Source organism: Drosophila arizonae, chromosome 5 (assembly GCF_054131065.1).
Source record: "Drosophila arizonae isolate 15081-1271.41 chromosome 5, UAZ_ARI_1.0, whole genome shotgun sequence".
Taxonomy (NCBI): Eukaryota; Metazoa; Arthropoda; class Insecta; order Diptera; family Drosophilidae; genus Drosophila; species Drosophila arizonae.
In genome coordinates this window covers 6,573,303-6,596,750 of record NC_142925.1, presented here as the reverse complement: position 1 = coordinate 6,596,750, position 23,448 = coordinate 6,573,303, and the positions used below count along the sequence as shown (strand labels likewise).

General features: G+C 36.3%; 1 protein-coding gene across 2 annotated transcripts in view; it reads left to right on the top strand.

The window, feature by feature from the left end:
* 5-HT1A (5-hydroxytryptamine (serotonin) receptor 1A) overlaps window positions 1–23,448 on the top strand; it is an 87,151-nt gene that overhangs the window by 46,429 nt on the left and 17,274 nt on the right. For both annotated transcript variants that reach the window (XM_089471546.1, XM_018011725.2), the window contains 2 exons: window positions 18,927–19,116; window positions 19,182–19,319. In XM_089471546.1, the coding sequence (XP_089327672.1) occupies window positions 18,927–19,116; window positions 19,182–19,319 (328 nt within the window). The remainder of the gene's footprint in view (window positions 1–18,926; window positions 19,117–19,181; window positions 19,320–23,448) is intronic.

Here is a 23,448-nt window from a genome sequence, read left to right as displayed (position 1 = left end):
GTATTCCTAAAATAATAATTTATTTATATATTCTGCCCATTTGTGTCGCATAAGCAAATATATTCTATAAAAGGGCAACCGAAAGCCTTACGAATCCTTTCAAATTTGCTGTGATATTTGCAAATATAATTGAAGCTATTATTAGCTTTGCCCTAGCTTAGCAATTTGATTTAGAGAGCCGCTTTGACATAATGGGAAATGCGATTTCCATTCAAAACCAATTCACAAAACCATTCACAGTGAGCAGCCAGCTGTTGTTCACAATCGATATGTGCCCAACAAGCAGAAACCGCGTCCAACTGTCGCGCAGTTGAAATCCAGTGCGTGTGGATGTGACTGTGTACATGTGTGTGTGTGTGTCGAAGTGTACGTGTACGCGTGTGTGTGTGTGTGTGTGCCGTTAATATGCTTTGCCATTTAGGGTTGACAAATCCATAGGCTGTGTTTACGCCTGCCTGACTACGTGGCTGCCAGCTGGCCGTCTCGCCTCCTGCCACATTATGGCTATATCAATTTAAAATAAATTCTCACTTATTGAAGCGTATGGGGCATGTAGCATGGCTCGCTGCATATCATCAATCAATTTGCTGCAAACATTTCAATCAATCAATCGTATTGAGTGGAGCGACAACACAACCCAAACCCATATACAAACTCAGCCAACACTACAAACGGTAAATGAAATGAATTTCATTGGCAGCCCCTGAAAAGCGAATCCAATGCCCAATCGGCATTTAGTTGGATCTTTGTGGCTGTTAGGCATATTCATTAGGCGAAGTGCTCAAGGCAATGCCTCAATGTCAGCTCATTTTAGCTGCAGTTGACGACAATAGTCGAACGAGCAGGGGACAACAACAAAAAAGTAAACATATACAAGTATGCTTGGCACACTTAAATGCACACTGGCGCACGGCGCGTATACGTAATGTGCGCAAATTAATGCAATGGGCCGGAGCAGCAGCAGCAGCAGCAGCAGCCACAGCCACAACAGCCGTTGCAGTGCATTTAATGAACACTTAGCGCACCCCAAATTAGCAGCAGCAGCAGGAGGAGGAGCAGCAGCAGCAGGAGCAGCAGCAGCAGCAGCAGCAGCAGCAGCAGCAGCAGCAGCAGCAGGAGCAGCAGCAATGCCGCCTGAGCCACAATTTGTTGGCCATGCCACAGGGCCTATGCTCAATGCCATATTGTTCGCTCTTGCAGTTGACTGCCGTTAGAATTTCACAATTTTTGCATGGGACAACATGTCATTGGGTCATTAATTGGCTAAGCTGCGGGTCAAAATGTGTTTCCAAATTATTTGGTGGTTTCAATTAGTGCAGCCAGCCAGAAAAACAAAGCAGCGGCCGCAGCGCCAAACCAACAATAAATTATGTAAAATACAATACAAACAAACTGGCACACACACACACACATGCATACTCTCCCATATATGTATGTGCAACAAATTGTATTTATTTTTTAGTTACGCACAGGCAATTTCAATTATGTTTATGCGCACGCGGCGTATGCGCATTCCAGCTGCAGCTCATTAAAACTAAGCTTGGGATTTGTAAATTGTTATTAGTTTTGCACTAATTGATGCATCTATCTATTTATTCAGTTGGCTGCGGGCTGGACACCAGACGAGATTTTAAACAGTATGCAATTTTAGATTGATATGCAGCGGGTGCAATTAAATGAATTAAAAGTGTTGTGGGTGGACGTGATGGAGCGAAGCCGATTGACGAACATATTTCAAGCAAATTAAAGGTCACAGTTTAAGTGAGAAACTTTTGAATATTTTTAAATGGGTAGTTCTCATATAGATGAGGAGCTGGTAAAACAATCTATTATATTATTTAAAATTTGAGCTGAGGAAGTATTGTGTATTTTTAATTTCCTCGATTTAAGATCAAATTTACGAATTTTGAGTTTTATGTAGCATATATCTCATATCCCTCACTTATATCGATGAAAGTTGAGGCATTCTGAATGCTCAGTTAATTTTCGACGGCTGTTTTGGTTCATCTACGATTTTTGCCTATTGTTAAATACAACAAAAAAAGAGCCTGTAACTAATTTCATAACAAGAACAACACCAATGCTGCGGTTTAGCCCCAACCTTGGCCCCTGGGACCTTTTTCATTGATTTCCCATTAAAGGCAAGCGTTACATTTTGATTGAGAAGATAAAGATGGCATTGAAGGGGAAGATTGCAAGATTAGATCAAGTTGATTTGATGTTATGAAGTGCTTCGAGGCTTAAAAAAAATTAAGTAGTCATAACAGATGCTGACTAATGGGCAAATGGACAAATAGATTTTCATAAAAAAATTAATAAATTTTTGGGAAAATAAATAATGTTGATTTGGCGGTTAATTTTGAAGAAAGGGAGTAAGTAAGGTATTCTCCCTTTCTCCCTCTCCCTCTCCCTCTCTCTCCCTCTCCCTCTCTCTCCCTCTCCCTCTCTCTCTCTCTCTCTCTCTCTCTCTCTCTCTCTCTCTCTCTCTGCCCTAACCTGAATTCGTACAGTTTATATTTTTTACAACCCTTATCAAATTTTTTAGAATTAATTGGAAATTTGAAATCTTAAACCTTACATACATTTTGCGTTACTCTGACAAATTTGCAATTCACAACAAATTTCCATTCAATAGTTTACCAGCTTGCATATGCCTAGTTTCTCTCTCATAACTTTGTCCAGTTTCTAACAGGTATACATCGATTCACATTTGCCTATTGCCACTATTGGGCTCAGATAATTCTGGGCGCTGATTTGGCTGTCAATTGGGCAAATTGAAATGCTGGCTGCGAACCGAAATTGCCTGTCAATAAATAAAGCCAAGTGATGCTTAGATTTCGCATGCATATCAATCAGTGGCATTCAGTTGAAATTGCCCAGGCTCAGGGCTCAGTCCAAGTCGACGTCGACTGAGGCTCATTTTTGCCACGGTATTTGCCTGTCAGCTGGACGCCAAGAAATTGAAGACGCTGCCATGAAGTGTGCGGGGGGCGGAGCGAAGGCGGCGTAGAGGAGGCATGCCCTATTTCATATTATGATGAGCGCCACTCAAAAGTATGCAAATGAGCTGCATGACAGCTACGTTTCTGCCTCAATGGCAACTCATTGTGTGAGGCGACACAGGGCACGAGGGGTCGCCGGGGCGGGAGGGGTCGAGCGAAGCTTGCTCCATGATGAAACAATTACGAGAAAATTCCCTGGACTTCCTGCCAAAGGCAAGCCAACCCAAGGCATAATATACTTTACGAGTATTTGCTAGTTGTCACTTGATATTTAAAATAGAATTCAAAGTCAGCTTTTACTTATCACCAAATGGAATGAAAATTAATGTGCTTTTAAGCAAGACGACTCGACTGTGTGTATGTGTGTGTGTGTGTGTGAATACAGCCTCCGCTGTTGCCATTGCTGCCGTTTCCGTCCCAATCTCCGCCATTTACTTGTTGTCAAGCGTCTGTACATTAATAAATTAAGTTTGTCAAACGATTGTTGGGCTGCCCTTTGGGGCTGTTGCGCCCGCATGATAAATAGTTGCTGGAAATTCGACTACAATAATAATAATATTTGCAAGTATTTGTCGTTACCGACCAGCAGCAACACAGCAGCAGACGCCTCGTTGACAAACAGTCGTCGACAGGCATCTTCCAGCCTAACCCACCCAACACCAACGCCAACACCAACTCCAACTCCAACTCCGCCTCCGTCTCCAACACCCACGCCTCACTCTCAACTCGTTCTGCTGCTGTTTCTATTGCTCTGGCTCTGCGCTCTTAACGTTGGAACGTGCGCAACGTTGCCAAGTTCATTTTCCATGTCAGTAATTTTTAAGCAATTAAGACAAAGTGCCAACAATATTTACGAAACTGCGAGACAAGAAATAGCAACAGCAACAACAACAGCAACAGCAACCGAAACTCATGTCCAGCGCACGGCAAAAACCCCAACAAAAAATACTCTGAGCACAATAAAAGCCTATGACACGATGTCCTCTACGAACGGAAGCGCCAAATGTTGGCCACAGCAAGTCAAGCTCGACTAGAGGATGCCCTGTAAACACTGCACATCTGCGTAGATTATTGCAAATTAACTAAATTAATTATATTTCATAGGTTTTTGTATATTAATATAAATAATTATGTAATTATATAAATATTCATTTATATCATTATTTAGTGTAGATACATACATATATATCTGTATATATATTTTTTTTAATTTTATTTATTTATATATTGAATTATTATTGTATGTATTTTAATTGTTTTATAATTAATTTATATTTTTTTTCTCTATATATTATTATAATTTATTTATTATTATTATGTACTTATTTTTTTATTTTTATTTTTTTTTTTTAGCTTTTAAGCTTGGCTTTCAAGGCAAATCAAATATATTTTTCATAAATTTTGAGTTATTGCAAAAATATTTTAGATTTCTATTCCTTAAATATTTATGCACACATATTTCAAATTTCAAATCTTTAGTTTTTATAGTTTTTGAGCTAGACACATAAAAGCAAACAGCTGAAATCCTCAGCTGGCGCCTGGGAACTGCAAGCTTCGTAGACAAACACACAGATGGCGCCGCAAGATATATAGAATCCAAATATTTTTATAATAATACTACAAACTTAGCCCATACCTTTTCTTAGTCAATATGCTCTTCGTTAGCCAGCTTCCATGTGCTTAGGGTATAAACAACAACAACTACTCTAGGAGCAACAGAAAATGGCGCATGGTCATTAATCTTTATGCCTTTCGCTAGCTGCTGTCATTGCTGCGGCTGCTGCTGCTGTTGCTGTTGTTGCTGCTGTTGCTGGTGCTGTCGATGGCGCTGTCAATGCCAAAATATATGCACATACAAAACACTCATACATACAGACTACACACATTTATATAGTATAGCGACCGCATCGTGAGCATTCAAGTTGTGCATAAATTTCATGCTCTGCAGCATGTTGCTGACGTCATTATTAGTGAAGCAGAAGCAGTAGCAAATGACAAATGCCCAGAGCCCAGGGCCTGGTCAAATATAACGTGACTTCCACAACAGCTGGGAAAAAAGTCCATGTAGTGCAGTTTAGGCCAAACAACATGGGTCAACAGTTGTGGGCAGTTGTTGCTCGTGTTGCCGTTGCTGTTGCTGTTGCTGTTATTGCTCTTGTTGCTAGTGCACCTGACACATTCAATTAAATTTCAATTATGTTGAATACACATTTATTTATTTATACTTTGTTTTTCATAAATTTTACCATTTAGCACTTAAAGCGTAATTACATGTTAATATTCGTAGAATTTGGCGTTCTGTGAGTTTTGTTGCCTTAACTGCAAATGCCAACAGCAACATCAACAATTACAACAACAACAATTGCTGCAACGACCACAAAACTGTTCCCCATCTGCACTTCGGTGGTAGCATGTGTTATTGTAATTGCACTTGTCACAGTGCCGTTTTTGTACTTAGTGGCACAGTGAGTGCATAAAGTGTGTGTACCAAAAAAATATACAGCGATATATAAACACTATTTATATTTAATGTTTTTATTTAGTAATGCTGGCGTTAAATTTTTTAAGTTTTTTTCATACTTGTTCTTAAACTTGAAATATGTAAAAATATTAAAAAAATAAATAAATAAATAAAATTAATTATTTTATTTAAAATCATTTTGAATCTTCATCATATAAAACAAAAAAAATAATTAAATAAAATTAAATTAAAATAAATAAACATAAAAATAAAAAACTTACAAATTAGTTTATTAAAAAGTTCTTTTCAAATTCTTAAAAAAATAAATTCTCATTTAAATTTCTAGTTTATTTATCTGCAAATATTTCACAAGCAAAATTAAACTCTTCCAAGAGTTTGTCAATAACAAAAAAAAAAAAAAAAGGCCAAAGTCAGACTCAAAGCTTTTCTATATATAAACGAAATATTATTAAATACCAAAAAAAAAAAAAGAGTACGACACAAAGGCATTTATACTTTTTGTTTTCTTTGTGTTTAAAATTCTTTTCTTGCGTATAAATAAATTGAAATTCTGATGCTTTAAAGCACATGCTAAGCTCCTCCGGTTAAACAAACAAAATCTTCTTATCTAAAGTCAAATGCCTTGCATTAAATTTGTATTAAAAATGTATTTATGTATATTGTTTATATATATATATATATATAATTATATTTTTTATGCCCATACACATTTATGGAAGGAAAAATTTTCTAAATATATCGAGACTTGTTTAAAAATAACTATATGACTTATACATTAACTGCTGGCAGACACTATTTTATTTGGCTCTCCCTGTGATTTTTTGGCCTTTTCTCTAAGTGCAAATGAACATCGTTGCTGTTGTTGCTGTTGTTGTTGTCGTTGTTTTACATAATTTGCGCGCTGTCGCTGGACATTTTAGCGAATGGCGCTTAGACTGCGCCAAACCTCAACCCATAACACCAGACACCACACACACACACACCAACACACACACATAATGCTGTGGCTTTTAGCCCTTACCACACAGTGTTCATGTGCAATTTAACCGTTAGTAAAGTTTCGTGTATGTGGAGTAATTTTTTAATTGCGCCAGCTTTTTGGTGCACACTGTGAGGCAGGATTCGGGCAAAAATGTGTTGCATACAATATATATGTATGTATGTATGTATGTATGTATGTATGTATGTATGTATGTATATATTTACAACGAGGCTAAACAAAAGCATAACCTTAATTAAATTGCTAGTTAAACAAACGCATTTAACAGTATAATTAGTTTTCATGCCATAGCCAGAGTGAGAGTGAGAGAGAGAGGAGAGAGGAGAGAGAGAGTGAGAGCATCGGAACATGAGGTTGGCATTGGAATTACGCTTCATTTGCTTTGCACATTTGATTTCATAAAACCAAAATGCTCAAATTCATGTGTGTGCCTTTGTGTGTCGGTGTGTGTGTGACAGATACACACACACATACACTTGGTTGGTTAATGAGACAAAGCTGGCAAACATTGAAGCCGGGCAATAAAACCGGATATGTTACTAAGACATTTATGTTATCTGCTAATGCCTAAACAAACACAATTCACACACACAAACACACACACACACACATAGAGACACTCACAGAACACAATGCTTAATAGTTGTTAGTAGATTTGCAATGAGGTGTTTGTTACATTTAAGAGCGCCTCTGTCTGCAAATACACTTCAAGCCAAGTTCATAAAACAAATGTTAAATATTTCGTGTGTTGTTAGTGCTTTCAATGTGTATGTGTGTGTGTGTGCCTGTGTGTGCTTGTGTGTATTGTTGCTTGGCTTGAGAAGACATATTCAATCTCGATTAGCAGAGCTTGACATAATTCTAATGATTTATGTATTTGCCAGACAACATTACAAAATGCCTCAATCAATATTTGCAGGCCACAACAGCAGAAGCAGCACCAACACACACACTCACACCCACTCACACACGCATACACAGTTCATGTTTGTTGTGCCATTTAAGCTATAAACTTAATTATGCGATGGCTGAGCCAAGTCCTGGATTATTTACAGGCCCCAGAGAGTGAGGGAGTGAGAAAGCATTAGAGTGAGTAAGCGTATATGTATTGGCATTCACAACTCAATTAAGTTGCAGAACATACATACAGCAAGAGACAGAAATAGAGACAAAGACAGAGATAGACTGAGTCTAAGTACAGCAGCCGTAAATACACTAGGAAAATTGTTCGCTAAACCACATTTTTGTGGTTAACCAAACTGTCTCTTTTTTTTTCGTGATTTTTTAATTGTTTTGTTTTGCTTGTTTTTTTTTTTCAACTAAAATGTCAAGAAGAAAAGCAATTATAAGGCAAACATTTCAAACGTTTTCATTTGCGTATGTACAAAAAATAAGTGAAACTCGGGTCAAAGCGGTGCGGGCGGGTTGAAGTGGTGCAAACCGCATTTAAGATGAATTACAATTCTATAACTGTCACAGAGCGGCTAACCCAAATATCTATGTAGCCGTCACAGGCAGTCTGTGTGTGTGTGTGCGTAATTTAAATTTCGAATTTGTAAAAGTCGCATAAATCAAAATAATGGTGCTTGGGCTGCCTGCCTGCCTGCTGCCTGGCTAAATGATTAATCAGTGCGAGAAAGTAAATTGAAATTCAAATAAATCAAATGAGAGACAGACTCGCCTGTGGTTACAGCGCTGCTCTAGCTGGCCGACAAAGCCTTTTTGCAGAGGGCGTGTCTGCCCAAGACAAATGGCACACAAATGAAAAATTCTCAACACAAATTGAAAGGCTAACCATAAACTGCATTAAAAAGCTAACGAAAATAAGAAAAAAAATAAAGAAAATTAAAAAAAAAAGCAAAAGGTAAGCTGCGTAGCTGACCGTTAGATACCCTGTAAATTAATTTAAATTTAAGTGGAGTTTTTGTAATCAAAAATGGATTAAGTGAAAACAACCGAACAAAATAGAAAACAAAATTTTTTTTTAATAAATAAAAGCGAAAAGTGAGCTGCGTAGCTGACCGTTAGATACCCTGTAAATTAATTGAAATTTAAGTGGAGTTTTTGTAGTCAAAAATGGATTAAGTGAAAGCTACCAAAAAAAATAGAGAAACAAAAATTTAAAAATTAGTTAGATACCCTGTAAGTTTATTGAAATGAATATGGAATTTTTGTAGTCGAAAATTGCTTAAGCAAGAAGTTTAATGCTGTCTGAGACCAAGTAGTCGCCTGTTACATACCCTGTAAGCAACTTGAATGCCTTAAAAATGAGCTGAGGGAGCACCCTAAAAACGTTTAGCAAAAAGAAATTCATGCTGAAGCACTTTAGCTATTTAAAGTTATTTAAATTCAGATTAAAAAAGGAGGACCACACCATAAAATCACAATTCACACTTTAATAGATTCATTGATCACACCCCTAACACGCTGGCCACACAGGGTATTTAAAAGTACTTTGAAAAATTAGAGAAAAATCAGAGCCCAAATGAATATTATTTATTCACTTGCAATTGAAAAGTTTGCGGTCGTATTAAGCTCTAACTTGAGCATGCTTAGGCATATGTATAGAAATACATATACACATGTACATGTATAGTAGGTATCTATGTGTGTGTGCGTGCGTATTTGTGCACATTTGTAGGTTTGTTTGTATTTAGTTTTGCGTTTAGCAGAGTTTGCGCACGCCGTGTGATTAATGGTCGGTTTACGGTTTGGACCACAAACTTTTGCCACCGGAAAGGAAACTTGGCCAAAAAGCCGCAGCTAAAGCGAGCAAAACACACAGACACACACACACACACGCACACATTGCACAACAGACAACCAACAGAGCAGCATTCCAGAATTGAAGCCAACAAGCCAAAAACTGTAGCACTGCTGTAAATCCATTGTTAGCCAAAAAACAAAAAACAAAAAAGAAGAAACAAAAAATGACATCTGAGCATTTTCACAAATTTTCCGCACAATTTTGCCCGCTGCACAGCGGGTGCTCTTGACTTGGCTCTACGGCCATCGCCAGTTAATTAGCTTGACTGCATTTTTTCTCATATTGTCAGCTAAGAGTGTCCTCCCCTAGGGCATCTGGCTTATTAAATATAATTGAGCAGTGCCTTAGCCCTTTGGCTAAATTGTTGAATTTTCCTTTGGCTTAAGTTGCCCAGATGCATTGAAAGTTTAATGCGAAAAGAAGGACAACAGCAGGTAGCAGCTAGACAGGCAGACAGAGGGCCGGGTAGACAGAGAGATAGACAGACAGCAATCAACGCACTTGACTGCATAGAGCGTCTGCTCCTGAAATTGAGGCTGAGGCTGCAAACAGCAGCTGCAACTGTAACACCAGCTGGGCGTGGCGCGCCTCTATCTGCTTGGCTTTTGTTTTATGTTTTTCTGCTTTTTTTGCAGTCCTGCTGTTGCTGTTGCTACTGTTGCTCCGCCTTGCAATTTCCATAAGACTCTTGTTTTTGTGCCATAAATTATAATTGCTGTCCCCTTATGACTGCACGCACTGAGCAGAACCGTTCAGAGCAGACGGCACACGCACACGCACACACACGCACAGGACACATATGCGAGGCAGCGGCCTGTAATCAACATGAAGACGCATCCTGTGCCAGCTGTGCGCCCAGTAGTAAACTTTCTCTCACACACACAAGAGTCGAAACAACAAACAAACTATAAAGGCAATGCAACTGCCAGCTGATCAACTAGAATATACTCATTAGGTATATGGAAGCATAAGCATATAGAATACTGAAAGGTTGAAAATAATAAAATAATAAAAATAAATAAATTAATATTTAATATTTATTGCTAGCTTAAACTAATTTAATTCTAGCTTTTTTTAAAAATGAAAGCCGATTTTTAGTGATCTGTTAATACAAATAGGCAACATTTAATAGAAAATAATCAGGGCCTTAAGTAAAGCCATGAAACTTTTTTACATAATTCTAAAAATAAAAAAATAAATAAAAATAATAAATAATAAATAAAAAAAAAATAAAATTAAAAAATTTAAAGACCTCCTATTTCAAGAACTTAAAAAATGTTCAGTTTTATTTCAATCAAATCTTAAAATTTATCTTGCTAAAAAATTCGTTCTAAAAATTATTATTAGACTAAAAAATTCTGCTATTATTTTTATATACCCAACAGCAAGGAACATACGCACTCATAAGCATATGTACGCAATTTCTGCTCATATAAATTTGTAGGTCGCTGTTAAAGAAAAAGAAGAAAACATAAATTATAAGTGACCAAAAAAAAAAAAAAACAAAACAAAACAAAACAAAGCCAAGAACATAAAAACTTGATTAAAATTTATCATTACAAGGAAAAATGGCATAAGAAATGTAATATATAAAGCTAGTTTGTGTGCTGCAAAGGGACTACAACTTCAGTTGTTAATCAACACTGGCTGTGTGCTGGCCCAAAAGGCGAGACTAGACATGGAAAGAGTCTAAAATGCATTTTTATAATATTAAAACAATATATAAAACTGGAAAAGGAGACTTTAGAACAAGTTTTAATCTAAATAACTGATATCTGTGTCAAAGCAAGGCTTAGCCTGCTGCTCAACACTGGCAACGTCCGAAAAAACTGAGTTAGAATTAAGCTTTAAATTTATGCATATAAAACATGCTAAAATTATGGAACAACTTTAAAATTTATAGACATTTAGTGTTGTAAAGAGAGTTGCAAGCTACTTGACTCTTGTTGTACAACACTGGCACAGTGTTAGACAAAGATAAGATAGCCTACAACTGCTTTCATAATAATGTTTATGATATTTTTTAATTAAAAATATAATATACCTATGGATATGTAAAATGAGTGTTGTAAAACAAACTAAAGCATAAAGCAATTTGCCAAAACTGGCAAAAAAAAACCCTTAAAGGTCATATTCGAAACTTAATGTATATATAGGTATATATGTAGGTATATCTAATAAGACTGCTTGCTGTAGAGGGAATTGAAAGCTATTTAATTTGTTGTTGTACAACACTGGCACATTGTTGGCCTAGAGTTAAGTGCTGTCTGCGCGCATGCTGGACCGCCAGGCAGGCCGTCAGGCAGTCAGACAGACAGACAGACAAACAGACAAACAGACAGACCGACAGACAGAAAGACAGTCCGCCCGGTTGCGTGGCAGCCAGCTGGACAGCTGGCAACCTGTGGGGCAGGTCGCAACAGAGCCCGCAGCAAATGCGCAAGCCACGTAAGCATGTTTTAAATTGAATTTCGCTGTAAGTCAGACGCGGGACAGAGAGAGGGAGAGAGTGAGAGGGAGAGCGAGAGTGAGATGGAGGGTGAGCTACTAAGGGAGATATACTGAGCCGTGCATGTCAGCATAACCGACGCAACGCCTCGACTCTTAGCACATAGCAAATAAATTGTGGATACATTAAAAAATTGTACCACCATGTTGTCTGTCCGCCTGCCTCTCTCTCTCTCTCTCTCTCTCTCTCTCTCTGTGGCTGCCTGCCTGCCTCCCAGCTAATAAGTTGGTTAATACGAGACTCGCCTTCAATGGATGTCCAATAATAAAGCGCAAAAAGATTTCAATATTTCAATGCATTTATTATGCTAATTGATTTCGGGCGACAACCAACGCCTGTTTGTATTATTATGAAAATAATCGTCATAATCATAATAAAGTGCAAGCGAGTTGAAATGCATCACTGGTAGATACCCTGGAAGTCAGTTTGGTGAAAGATTACTGGGGAAGTAAGGTAAAAGGAGAAACTCTAGGTGCAGGTATACAAACACCTTCGTGGATTCAAAATGAAAATTAAATTTCGTTATCGAATTTAATCGAATTTGGAGTGAAATTATCGATATTTTCAAGCAAAATGTTGTCTTTTTTCTCTAGCTCTTAAAGTTTCTCAACTCAATAGTTAGATTCATCTAGATCAACTGAACTGCTTAACTTGATCAAGTATATATATCCACGCTTTTTCTCTCTATCTCTCTCATATAATATACCCAATCATTTCATTTATCATGGGTATAAAAAATGGCTGCGAATAAAATGAAATTAAGTATCAATCATACGACGTGTTGAACCATTGGAAATTGTAATTAAAATATAACTGAATATGAAATAATTACAGATATGAATACAGACAATATATGAATACATACATTCATGTATATGCTACATGTGAGTTATATGCCATAATCAATAGGTAATTAGGGAATTGTTTTAGCGAAATGATGCCGATTAAATCAAATTGAAGAGCTAGAGACTAAAAGAAGCCACTAAATAGATTAAGCAAAGAACAGTTCAAACAAGTCAATTTCTAATACACTGCAAGAAAACTTAGATTTCTTCTGAAATGATGTGGTTCTTAAGTGATATTTCTCTCAGTTCTTTCCGACTCTTTCTAAATTGAAAATTGTATTTAAAAAATTGCAAACATTTAGGCAATAAACTAAAAGAAAAAATTAAATATTTTTGATGACTCGTTAGGCCAAGGCCAAATTGAATTTTATTTCATTTTTATTCATTTTTATGTTTTATTTAATTTTTTTTTTTTTAGCATCTTTAACTCAGAAAAATAGAAATAGATAGAGAAAGAAAAATAGAGAGAGAGAGAGTAAAAGAGAAAGAGAGAAAGTAGGCAGTTGTTCGTAATTTGCAAAAATTTAATCATGCCACCAGCTGCCGCAGGGCGCAGCAACAAAACAAAAACAAAATAAAAACGAAGAATACAAAACACAGCCTCAACCCGGTGCCACGCCCACAGCCCACCATTTACATGTGCGCCTGTTGTTGTTGTCGGCCTCCGTCTATTGTTATTTGTCTAGTGTGGAATGCATTTTTGTATGCCACGTTTTGTTTTCCATTTTTGTCTTTTGTTCAATTGCTCTTTTTTACCACTTTTTTTTCTCAAAATAGAAAAAGCGCAAAATATTGTTGTAAACTGAAAAATTGCTGTCGTTAGCCGCAGGTAACAAGCGTAACAAAATTTTTGCCTCGAAATTGAAAAATTGAAACAATAGCTGAACGTTTTACAATAAGAGCGTAATGCAATCGATTAGCCTCAAATACAAAAAGACTATATATGTATATACATATACATACATACATACATATATATTGGTTATATATATTGGTTCCATGGACAACAAATTCTGGTCAGTGCTGAATACTCTTTCGGGGCAACAAACAGATTAATGCTTAAGCTATAAAGAGAACTTTGCCTGGGCTTGAGCTTAAAGTATTATAGGTATACATGTATATAAATATATATAAGACACAGTAGCAAACAAAAATTAATGAGAAAAGATATGCTAATAAAAACAAAAAAAAACTCCAACTCATAGCTAATATTTCTCAGTATTAAATGCCTTACTAATTAAATTCCTTTCCACAACAAATTCAGAAATTCCTTCAACTATCCCTAAACAAACTGTCTTACCAAGTGCCCAAACCCCTGCAACCATTTGTCAAAGCGCATCAACTAAAGATTAAACGACTTTAAAAAAAAAAAAAAAAAAAAAAACAGTTGACAGGTATTAAATATGCAGTTAACCGCTGTCAGCAAAACAACAACAAAGCAATAACAACGATAACAACAGCAACAAGTCCATAAAACAAATATTGACCAACACTCGACATTATAAAATTTCAATTAATTATGAACAGCTTAAAAGTTGAGCTAAATTAATTTGATTTTTCACTTTTACTCAACCTCCTTTGTTTTATGGTTTTCATTTTCATTTTTGTTTTTTTATTTTTTATGATTCAGCTTCAATAACAATTTGCGCGCAATTTCGCCGAGTCATGAGAATTTATGAACAGCGTGTGACAAACCATAATTGAAAATGTGTTTATAAATCCCAATATATAGATATAAATATAGAATGCGAGACTCTAAGCCCAACGCTTGGCGTGGCAAATTAGGCTGGAATTTATGAAAAGCAAAAAAATAAATAAAAAGCTAAAAAAAAAAAAATAAATTTAAAAAACATGGCAAACGCATCAAGTGAGAGTAGCAAGAGTAATGGCTTTTCTGTGTGCTAGGCGCGCATTTTTTAAATGCATTAAAAAAGTGTTACACTCGAGTGCCGCACATTTATCACACACCCATACACACACGCACACCCGCACAGACTTACATAATGGAAAAATTGCATTTAAATTGTTTGGCGTACAATAAATTGTTATAATTCATCAGGCGAATCTCTGGCCTAGCGACGCGAGCTAGCTGACTGTACTTGATAAATTGATTGACTTCAATTCAATTCAATTGAATGGCGGACCTAACAAATTTATGATATACAGCAAAGGAAAATGCAAAGGAAAAGAAGAAAAAAAGATAAGAAAAGAAATAAGTCTCAAAAAAATATGTGCGACAACGCGACGTATGAGTAATATTGTCCGGAGTCGACAACGAGTCGTATGAGTGATATCGCATTGCATGACAGGCACTTTATTAGCTGGCGCTATTAATTTGCATGCGAGACGCATCAACAACAACGCCCTCCAAGCCCCACCCACAGCCTAAAGAAATTTGTAATAAAATTGCTAGCTCCGCCCTCCCAAAAAAAAAAAAAGCAAAAAGCACAAATAAGAAGAAAAAGAAAAAAACGGAAAAAAAAATTGACAGCAAAATCAGAAAATTCCATTAATTTTAAGCAGTCAATCAAAATTGCCAACTTGAAGTCGATTATATTATGCTAATGAAAAATCGTAGAGCAGACAGTAAAGGAGGCGGGGCAGCCCCACTCCCCAACTCTGCTCTCTCTCTCTCACACACACTATCTCTCTCACTCTCTAGCTGACCCAGACACAGCAGGTGGCAGCTGTCCAGACAAAAGTCATCAACTATCAACATCATTCATTATTATTTATTATCGATGAGGCATACGAGACGCACACTTAATATTGACTTACACACATACATACATACATCAAGATGTACATACATATATACATGCTTCCACAATCATTTCTCATAAACAAGCTGACAAACTGACTGCAGCTGCTAACACGTGTTTGCCATTTGACATTTGCCCCGGGCTCTGAACTCTTTGAGGCCAAAAAGCGTTTGGGAATAGCTCAAGAAAATCTGTTTATAAATGGATAAAAAAGAAAATATATATATAAATAATAATGAAAGGGTTTTTTTCGTAGAGCAAAGTTTATGGAAATCGTGGGCTTTGCGAAAAGTGGAGTAACTTCATTTAAATTCCTTCTCAGAAAGTTTTTGGTTGTCCGCCTCTGCCTTGCTGATTTGCCTTTCATGCTTCTGCTCTATGTTCGCTTCCTTCTACTGCCATTTATCAGGAAATGTTTATCTAGTTAACTGCTTTTAATCACAGAAACATCTAATCCAAATATTTATCAAAGTCAACATGATTTCCGCTAATTACAAATTATTTATATTTTATTAAAAAATTTATTTTTATGTAAGCACACTTGATTATTATTATTATTTATTTTATTTATTTATTTTTTTTTTTAATATTAAATTTGTACTTTAAGAAATAATAAATAAATAAATGGTTAAATTATTCCCTAGCTGAAACTCCAGCAATAATAAAATTTTACAAAATTATAAATGAATTTTTTTAGTTTATATTTTTTCATTTGGGGTATTCCCTAGCTGCAACTTAATGTTAATAGCTGTAATTACTTGTATATGTTTATATCTTTCACATTAAAAGTATTCCCTAGATTTGTCTACATATATTAAGTTTAAGGAATACCCTTAATTCGATTTTAATAAGAATTTTGGTGTTTACTACGGGGTGTTTAATAGTCTGTAGTAGTTTAACTAATAAATTGCTTGTTTATACATTAGATACTATCAATACATATAAACAATTCTTTCATTATTTTTGTGTGCGCTGCAGAGTATCAGTTAGTCGATCAGTTAGCACTTTACTGAGAGCTAAAGACCCATATGCATGGTTAGCTTTTAATTGAGTGCCTTTTAATTGAGTTTTGAGCAAATGTACAGCATATCGATAATTGTATTTATATTTATGCAGCTGTCATTAGCGTGTAAGTGGGCGCAAATTAAATGATGCTCCACACATGCAAATGCACAAATACACACACACACACACACATGTTTATGTATATGCTGCCCAGAGGCACTTAGCAAAGTTTGCAGAACATTTAAAGCAGATGTATATATGTATATATAGAACAGCCAGATATATGTATATCTATATATATACATATATATAGAGTAGCTATCAGCTGCTCGTCTCGAGTGCTTTGTCAACTTAATTAATTGTTGATTTAAACTTGCAAACACATTTGTTTGGCCTCCGCGCTGGCATTGCCTGGCATAATATTTGTTTATGCAAATTGTGTTTAATTAATACATAAACAGATTGCTGTTGCCACTTTAAGCGCTGCGGTCAGCATTGTAGCTAAAGAAATTGTACAATGTTTCGCTGTCAAATTTTGAAATGTGCGGTTTGCCGGCATTAATTTTACATTCATTCGGATACACACACACACACACACACACAGACACACGCATAGCCGGTGGTTTGCTGTGGTTAACAACCTTTTGAACACTGACAAAACTTCAAAACTGAAAAAGCCGCTTAATGGCTGCCACCTCAACAACAACAACAACAAGAAACAGTTGCTGCTGCTACTACTACTCCTGCTCCTGCTTCTCCTGCTGCCTGCCTGCCTGCCTGCCTTGGGACGTGATTATCTATGCCACACAGTTGAATAGTTGGCATTCTTAAAGCCTTTGGCCCTAAGCAACAAGCAACGTTGAAGTACCAATACGTTTAAAGCCGGCTTCATAACACACAGTATATGTATGTGTGTGTCAATCTGTGTGTCAATGTGTGTGCGTGTATGTGCCAGTTACCATACACGTAGCATTTAAAAACTCGTTTAGGCATGTTGCTCTACTCACAGACTGAACAAGTGGGTAACTAAAAAAAAAGTTAGTTTGGCTTCGGGTATAGAAAACTTTGCTAATACTCTAGACCGAACTTCAAGCTTAGTTTTAACAGTAAACTTTAAGCTTTAATTAGAATATGTAAATGGAATATCAGAGCTATCAGAGCTATAACTATTCTACTCAGTATCTCCTCCAAAAGGAATCTTGCCATTATTTCATTGATACGAAAGTCTATTGGTATATATTGTATTTATGTATGGATCTTTAAGTTAACCCTTGATTTTGGGATTATAATCATATAAACTATGTACTAAGTAAATTTGAGAGAATAAAAATTAATTTTATTTTCTTTTATTGGATATTGCAATGGCTTATCGATTTTGCTCTTAATTTGCCATTATTTCATTGATAGGAAAGTCTATTTAAATATTTTTATATATGTATATTTAAATTATCCCTTTTATTTTAAGAAATTAATTGTTAAGTCTTTTACAATTTTTTAGATATATTTTACAATATTTGTTGCTAATTTTTCCATTATTAAGAACAAGAAAATTCGAGAGAAGAAAATAATTGTCTTTTCTTTTATTGGATACAGTAAAGGATAATGGACTTTCCCCTTAATTGCCCACTATTCCAGGCAATTCATTTCTGTTCTAGCACTCGACCAAAGAACAAAAATATAAATATAACAATTAATTTCTTATCTAGAATTCCCATTGATTACATCTAAAGTTCAAATCGAAAAAGCATTTGCGGCAATTTCAATAGAAGTAAAAATTTACTTGTAATCCAATTAGGATAAATTTCTATGCTCCATTGAAAACATTCAATTGGAAATGCCTAGTACGGAAATACGTTCACTTCAATCCAATTATAATTAAGTTAATTCTTTTCGAAAACTCAAACGAATCGAGCTCAAGAGAGAATGCAAAATTTCGGCTGGCAAACCACATTACAAAGTTATGTGGACTGACTTGGGCTGCTCAAGCTTTAGAAATGGAAATTTCAAAAATGCCTCGCTTGGCACACACACAAACGCTCACACACACACACACACACACACCGGTTTGCATACATACATAAAACATGTTTTTGGCACACAAAACCCCAGAAAAAAACCTGAGAGAGGCAAAACAAATACAAACAGCAGAGCAAAGCAACAAAAAAAAAATGGTAACAAAATGTTCTAAATAAAAAATAAAAAAATAAAAATAGAAAAAAACTGTTGAACGGAATTCGAATATCGAACACGTTTCTTTACTTTGACGCTGCGCCATATGTGTGTGTGTGAGTGTGTATGTTTGACTGTGTTGGAGTGTGTGTGCCTGCCTAGATTTATGCAGCATTTCATTTGCATTTTGTGCGCGTTTCGGAGAAGGTAAATACAAAAAAAAAAAAAAAAAAAAAAAAAAAAAACACCGTCGCGTCTCAAGTGTGGCAGCAATTGTTAATAAAAATAAAAAGTTGTTTGTTATTGTTGTTGCTCTATTTTCGCTATACCATTTGCTATTTTCTATTTTCTATTTGTTTGCCTCTTCATCTGCTTCTTCTTCTAGCTATTGGGCTGTGACCAACATTGATTACATCCATTCACGCACCAGCAACCGCGTCTTCATGATGATCTTCTGCGTCTGGTCCGCATCTGTGATTGTTTCGCTGGCGCCACAATTTGGCTGGAAGGACCCGGATTATCTGCAGCGCATCGAGCAGCAAAAGTGCATGGTCTCACAGGATGTGGCCTATCAGGTAATATAGCTGATATATCTATTGACTATGTGGATGAGTTTCAAAGAGAATTTTCCCTCATTTAGGTATTTGCCACCTGTTGCACTTTCTATGTGCCACTGCTGGTTATTTTGGCTCTGTACTGGAAAATCTATCAGACGGCCAGAAAACGCATTCATCGTCGACGACCGCGTCCCGCTGACGTGACAGCCAACAATAATCAGGTGAGTACCAATACCTAACATAAGAGGGATTAAAGTGTAGAGAGAGGAACTGATTACAGGAGAGCTAAAGCGAATTGGAATGAGCTTTAGATAAGCTTTGGTCTTCTTAACTTTTTAGCTCATTCTCCCAGCTCTTTATATAAGCTTGCTTGCTCTTAACTTGACTCGTGCCTTAAACTTTATTTTTTGTTAAGAAACTTTTAGGATACATTATACTAAACTTCTATTCCCTAAGCAAAAAAAAAAAAAAGTAAACAAAAAAAGTAAAAATAAGTAAAAATATTACGCAACTGGGAAATACCTCAAGTTGATTTTTAAAAATATTCATATATAAATAGAAATGAATGAAAGCAAAAAGTGGGTTTCTTCAACTACTAAGTTTACTCTGGAGTTATCTACTCTGGTTGAACTGTTAACATATTCAAACTGCTTTAATGAATAATTGGGAATACTCTACTCGAGAAAGCCGCAATGAATGATACCCTAAAATATATGTCGTTTCAAGTTGTTTATGAAACGTATTTTTGTCACTTTAATAATTGATGGGATAGAGAAATTCTATGTAAAGGAGTATGAAAAATATATATAAAACAAAATTTAGACAATTTGAATAAGCATATTATCATCTGTTATATTTAGTGATCTAATATTGCATTTATAAATTACTTTCATATCGATGCTATAGAATTTGAGCTTACCTTATGAATGCCCTGACTGATTCATTTCAATTCTACTCATGAATCTAAATATACTCCAAAATGTCAACCACACTCTCTAAACACTTTTACCTACATCAGAATCAAGTCAATATGCCCTGCATTTACATTCGCCACATTTGCAGGGTATAAAAATGAATGCAAACTAAAATATTTCAGCTCCGGCTCAGGCAAAGCAAATTTAAATATTATTTTTTGCCAAAAATTCCATTTGCAATCAATTACCCATCGAGTCAATAATCAATTTGTAGCCGAATTCTTAAGTTTAGCTTCAATACAACAGCCACCACGCCCATATTTGCTGCATCAAGCTCTTAACTTAATCAAAAATGGAAAAGCTATCCATTTGTGACCTTTTAATTTTTAACAACTTTCGTAAAGCAGCTTTTCAATAAAAGTTAAGAGCTGCAAAGGTAAAATATTTCAACTTTTTCGACCTGAAAATTTCTGGAATAATCCATAACTAACTAGAAATCAATTTAATACAGCGTGTGGCATGGCTGAAGCAACTCGAGCTTGGCTGCGCCCACAGCCACAGTGAAACACCCTGTGTGTGGCAGCATGTTAAACCCAAAGCCGCAGCACAATTTGCCGTGCAACCAAAGCCCTGCAATTATGCACTCTAATGAAGTTAACCGCGAAGCCAGCCACAAAATCGACTCGAGACAAGAGCCCGAGTCAAAGGTCAGCGCAGCATGAGGGTGGTTAGGTAAAGGGCAGAACAGAGAGAGGGGTAGAGGCAGACAGAGGAAGATAGCAAGGAGAAGACGTGGAAAAGCTATTAGACCGCCACGCCCTCACACAAAGACTTCAGCTTGAGCTGATGCGAAATATTCCCTCAACATATATGCAAGATGCTCACGATTTGGCCACAGCCTTGGGGCGCCCAAATGTAATTAGCCAGCCTGAACTTCATTCAAGTGGTTAAAAATGCATTTTAGAAATTTGCTGAAGCGAATGCACAGCCACAGCTGCTAAAAGGCAAACTCAGCTAGCGCCTGAGGTACAGTAAAAAGTTGAGAAACGTGGAAAAAACCTAAGACCGGTGCTCAGTGTGGATAAGTAGGTATTTAGATAGATATGTATGTATATGTAGGTATGTATATATGCTGATTGAAATTCCATTTTTAATATACATACCTTAACTGACGGAGAACCTTCCAGGAAATACTCTGAGCATTATTTAAAGCTTAAAATTTGGGTAGAATAGGTATGCCACAAATTAAAATATTCTCGTCAGCATTCATTGTTAATTAGCTATTTAAATAGTATCACCAGTAATGATATTTATGTTACTATTACATTGAAAAGCCTTAACATATCCACTTTTCACTCAGTTAAGTTAACAGCCAGTGTAAGCAACAGAGTTCGCTTTTTTACTTCGTTAATGTTAAGCGTAACAATTGCAGTTCTTTCATTAAACACTCATTAATGCTTTACAGCATCCTCTCTTGTGCTGTTAGCTTAACAGTCATTATTTACTGCTCGCATCTGTTAAGATATTGGATATACAGCTCGCTGTTATTCATGCATTCAGCATTCTTTAGCTCTCAAGCTTCTCTTCTCAGCTGTTAGATTAACAGCGAAGCTGCAGTCGTGGAGTCTTTTAACAGTGGGCTGCTGCAGCTCTGTATACTTAGCTAATTAGCTTCTAACATAGCTACGCTCACTGTTAAGCTGTTCTTGATGCTGTTAATTTAACAGTGCCGCTCTGCAGCCTCGCTACCATATGTTAATATTTTAGCTATTAATATTTTATACTCTTTTGCTCGATGGCAACTCAGCTCTGTTAGGCCTGCTCTATGAGCTTTTGCTCTACTCTGCAATTCTGTTAGGCTGTAAATCTCTTTTATGACATTCTCGTAATACAACTCAGGCTACAGCTAGAGCATCTGCACTTCGTACAGCTCACAGCATTGCAGCTTTTCTCTATAAGAAATTCCATTTCTTCCTCTATTTGTTGTTTTTGTTTTGTTTTGTCTATAACCAGCAGAGATGCTGGACCGCAGCTACTTAGCTTAAGCTTAATGCTTTGACTAAATTGAAAATGACCATTTGACGTGGAAATGTTTGCAACCACTTACCAACCTACACACGCATAAACACACACACACATACACATAGCCACTCAAGCACCTAAGAGAATCGCATAGGGCAGTGCGAATCTGACAAAAAGTCATTGGAATCACAAATTCAATGCGCAAACAAGACAAGTTGTCCACTACTTGCCAACGTACACATGTCCAGGCCATGTCCGGCGCGCGTGCATGTGTGGGTGTGTGTGTCTGTGTGTGAATGTGTTAGTTACATGTCAGCAGGCGCATGCCAATACGAATACCAGCATACTAACACACACACAAGCGCACACGCACAGAGATGTACATACAGAGTCTGCTACACGCATCCATTTAGTGCCACTCACTGGCCTGGCCTGCTTGTTGATTTTAAAATATATTTACCCCACTCAGCGCAGGCATTCTGATGCCCTTACCACGAAGCTTATGGGCTAAGTGAGTCAATTTGTATGCAATAGGTACAGGGCCTTTGGCAAGGATCAAGGCAACGTTAGAACTAGATAGTTTTCTGAGAAAAAAGTTCAGTTAATGAGCTTGCTATGGAGTGTAGCTTTTTGTGGAGCTTTACAAGCTGTTTAAAAATGCATAATAGGACTAACATAATATACAAATATTTTATTTTCAAGATGTTTATATATTATGTTTAAACTAGTTTCTTAAAACAAGCACAAGGCAATATTAAAAGCTTTAGTAAACCTATATAAAATTAAAAAAATATTCCTCATATATAGCCCAATATTTTTTCATAATACTATGAATCCAGTTGCATTTCTGATTATCAATGGCGTGTAAAAAGTTAATCAACAAATAGTTGAAAGTTTTATGAATGCTAAAACTCTTTTTTAAATCCGCTTAATACTTCCGTAAGCTTTCATACTCAGGCTTAGCAGAGCATTTAGCTAACGCCTAGCCATTGGCATTTGAATTATTTCTCTTGTTATCCCTTTTTTATTCAACTAAATGCTTTCAAATTGAAAATTGCTTTCCTGCAACTTGACGAGGGTTTATACTAACACACAACAACAACTACAACCACTACAGCAACATGGCCAGCATTGGCTACAACAGCAACAAATTTCGCAGCTCGCCCGCTGCGCGCTTTGTTACAATTTTTCCATCTCCTTCATCTCTTCTCCTTTTTTTTTTTTTTTTTTTTTTTGTATTTAATAAAGATTTGTTGTAGCAAAGTTTTTTTGATATTTCGCTACAAAAATATAAGTAAGAACTTTGCAGTCGAGCAGCAACGACTGCATAATGCATGTTAGCTCTGTAGAAAGTAAAACTTTATTCGATTTGCCATGGCCTTAAAGGGGAGTACGCATATACACAATGCTGATT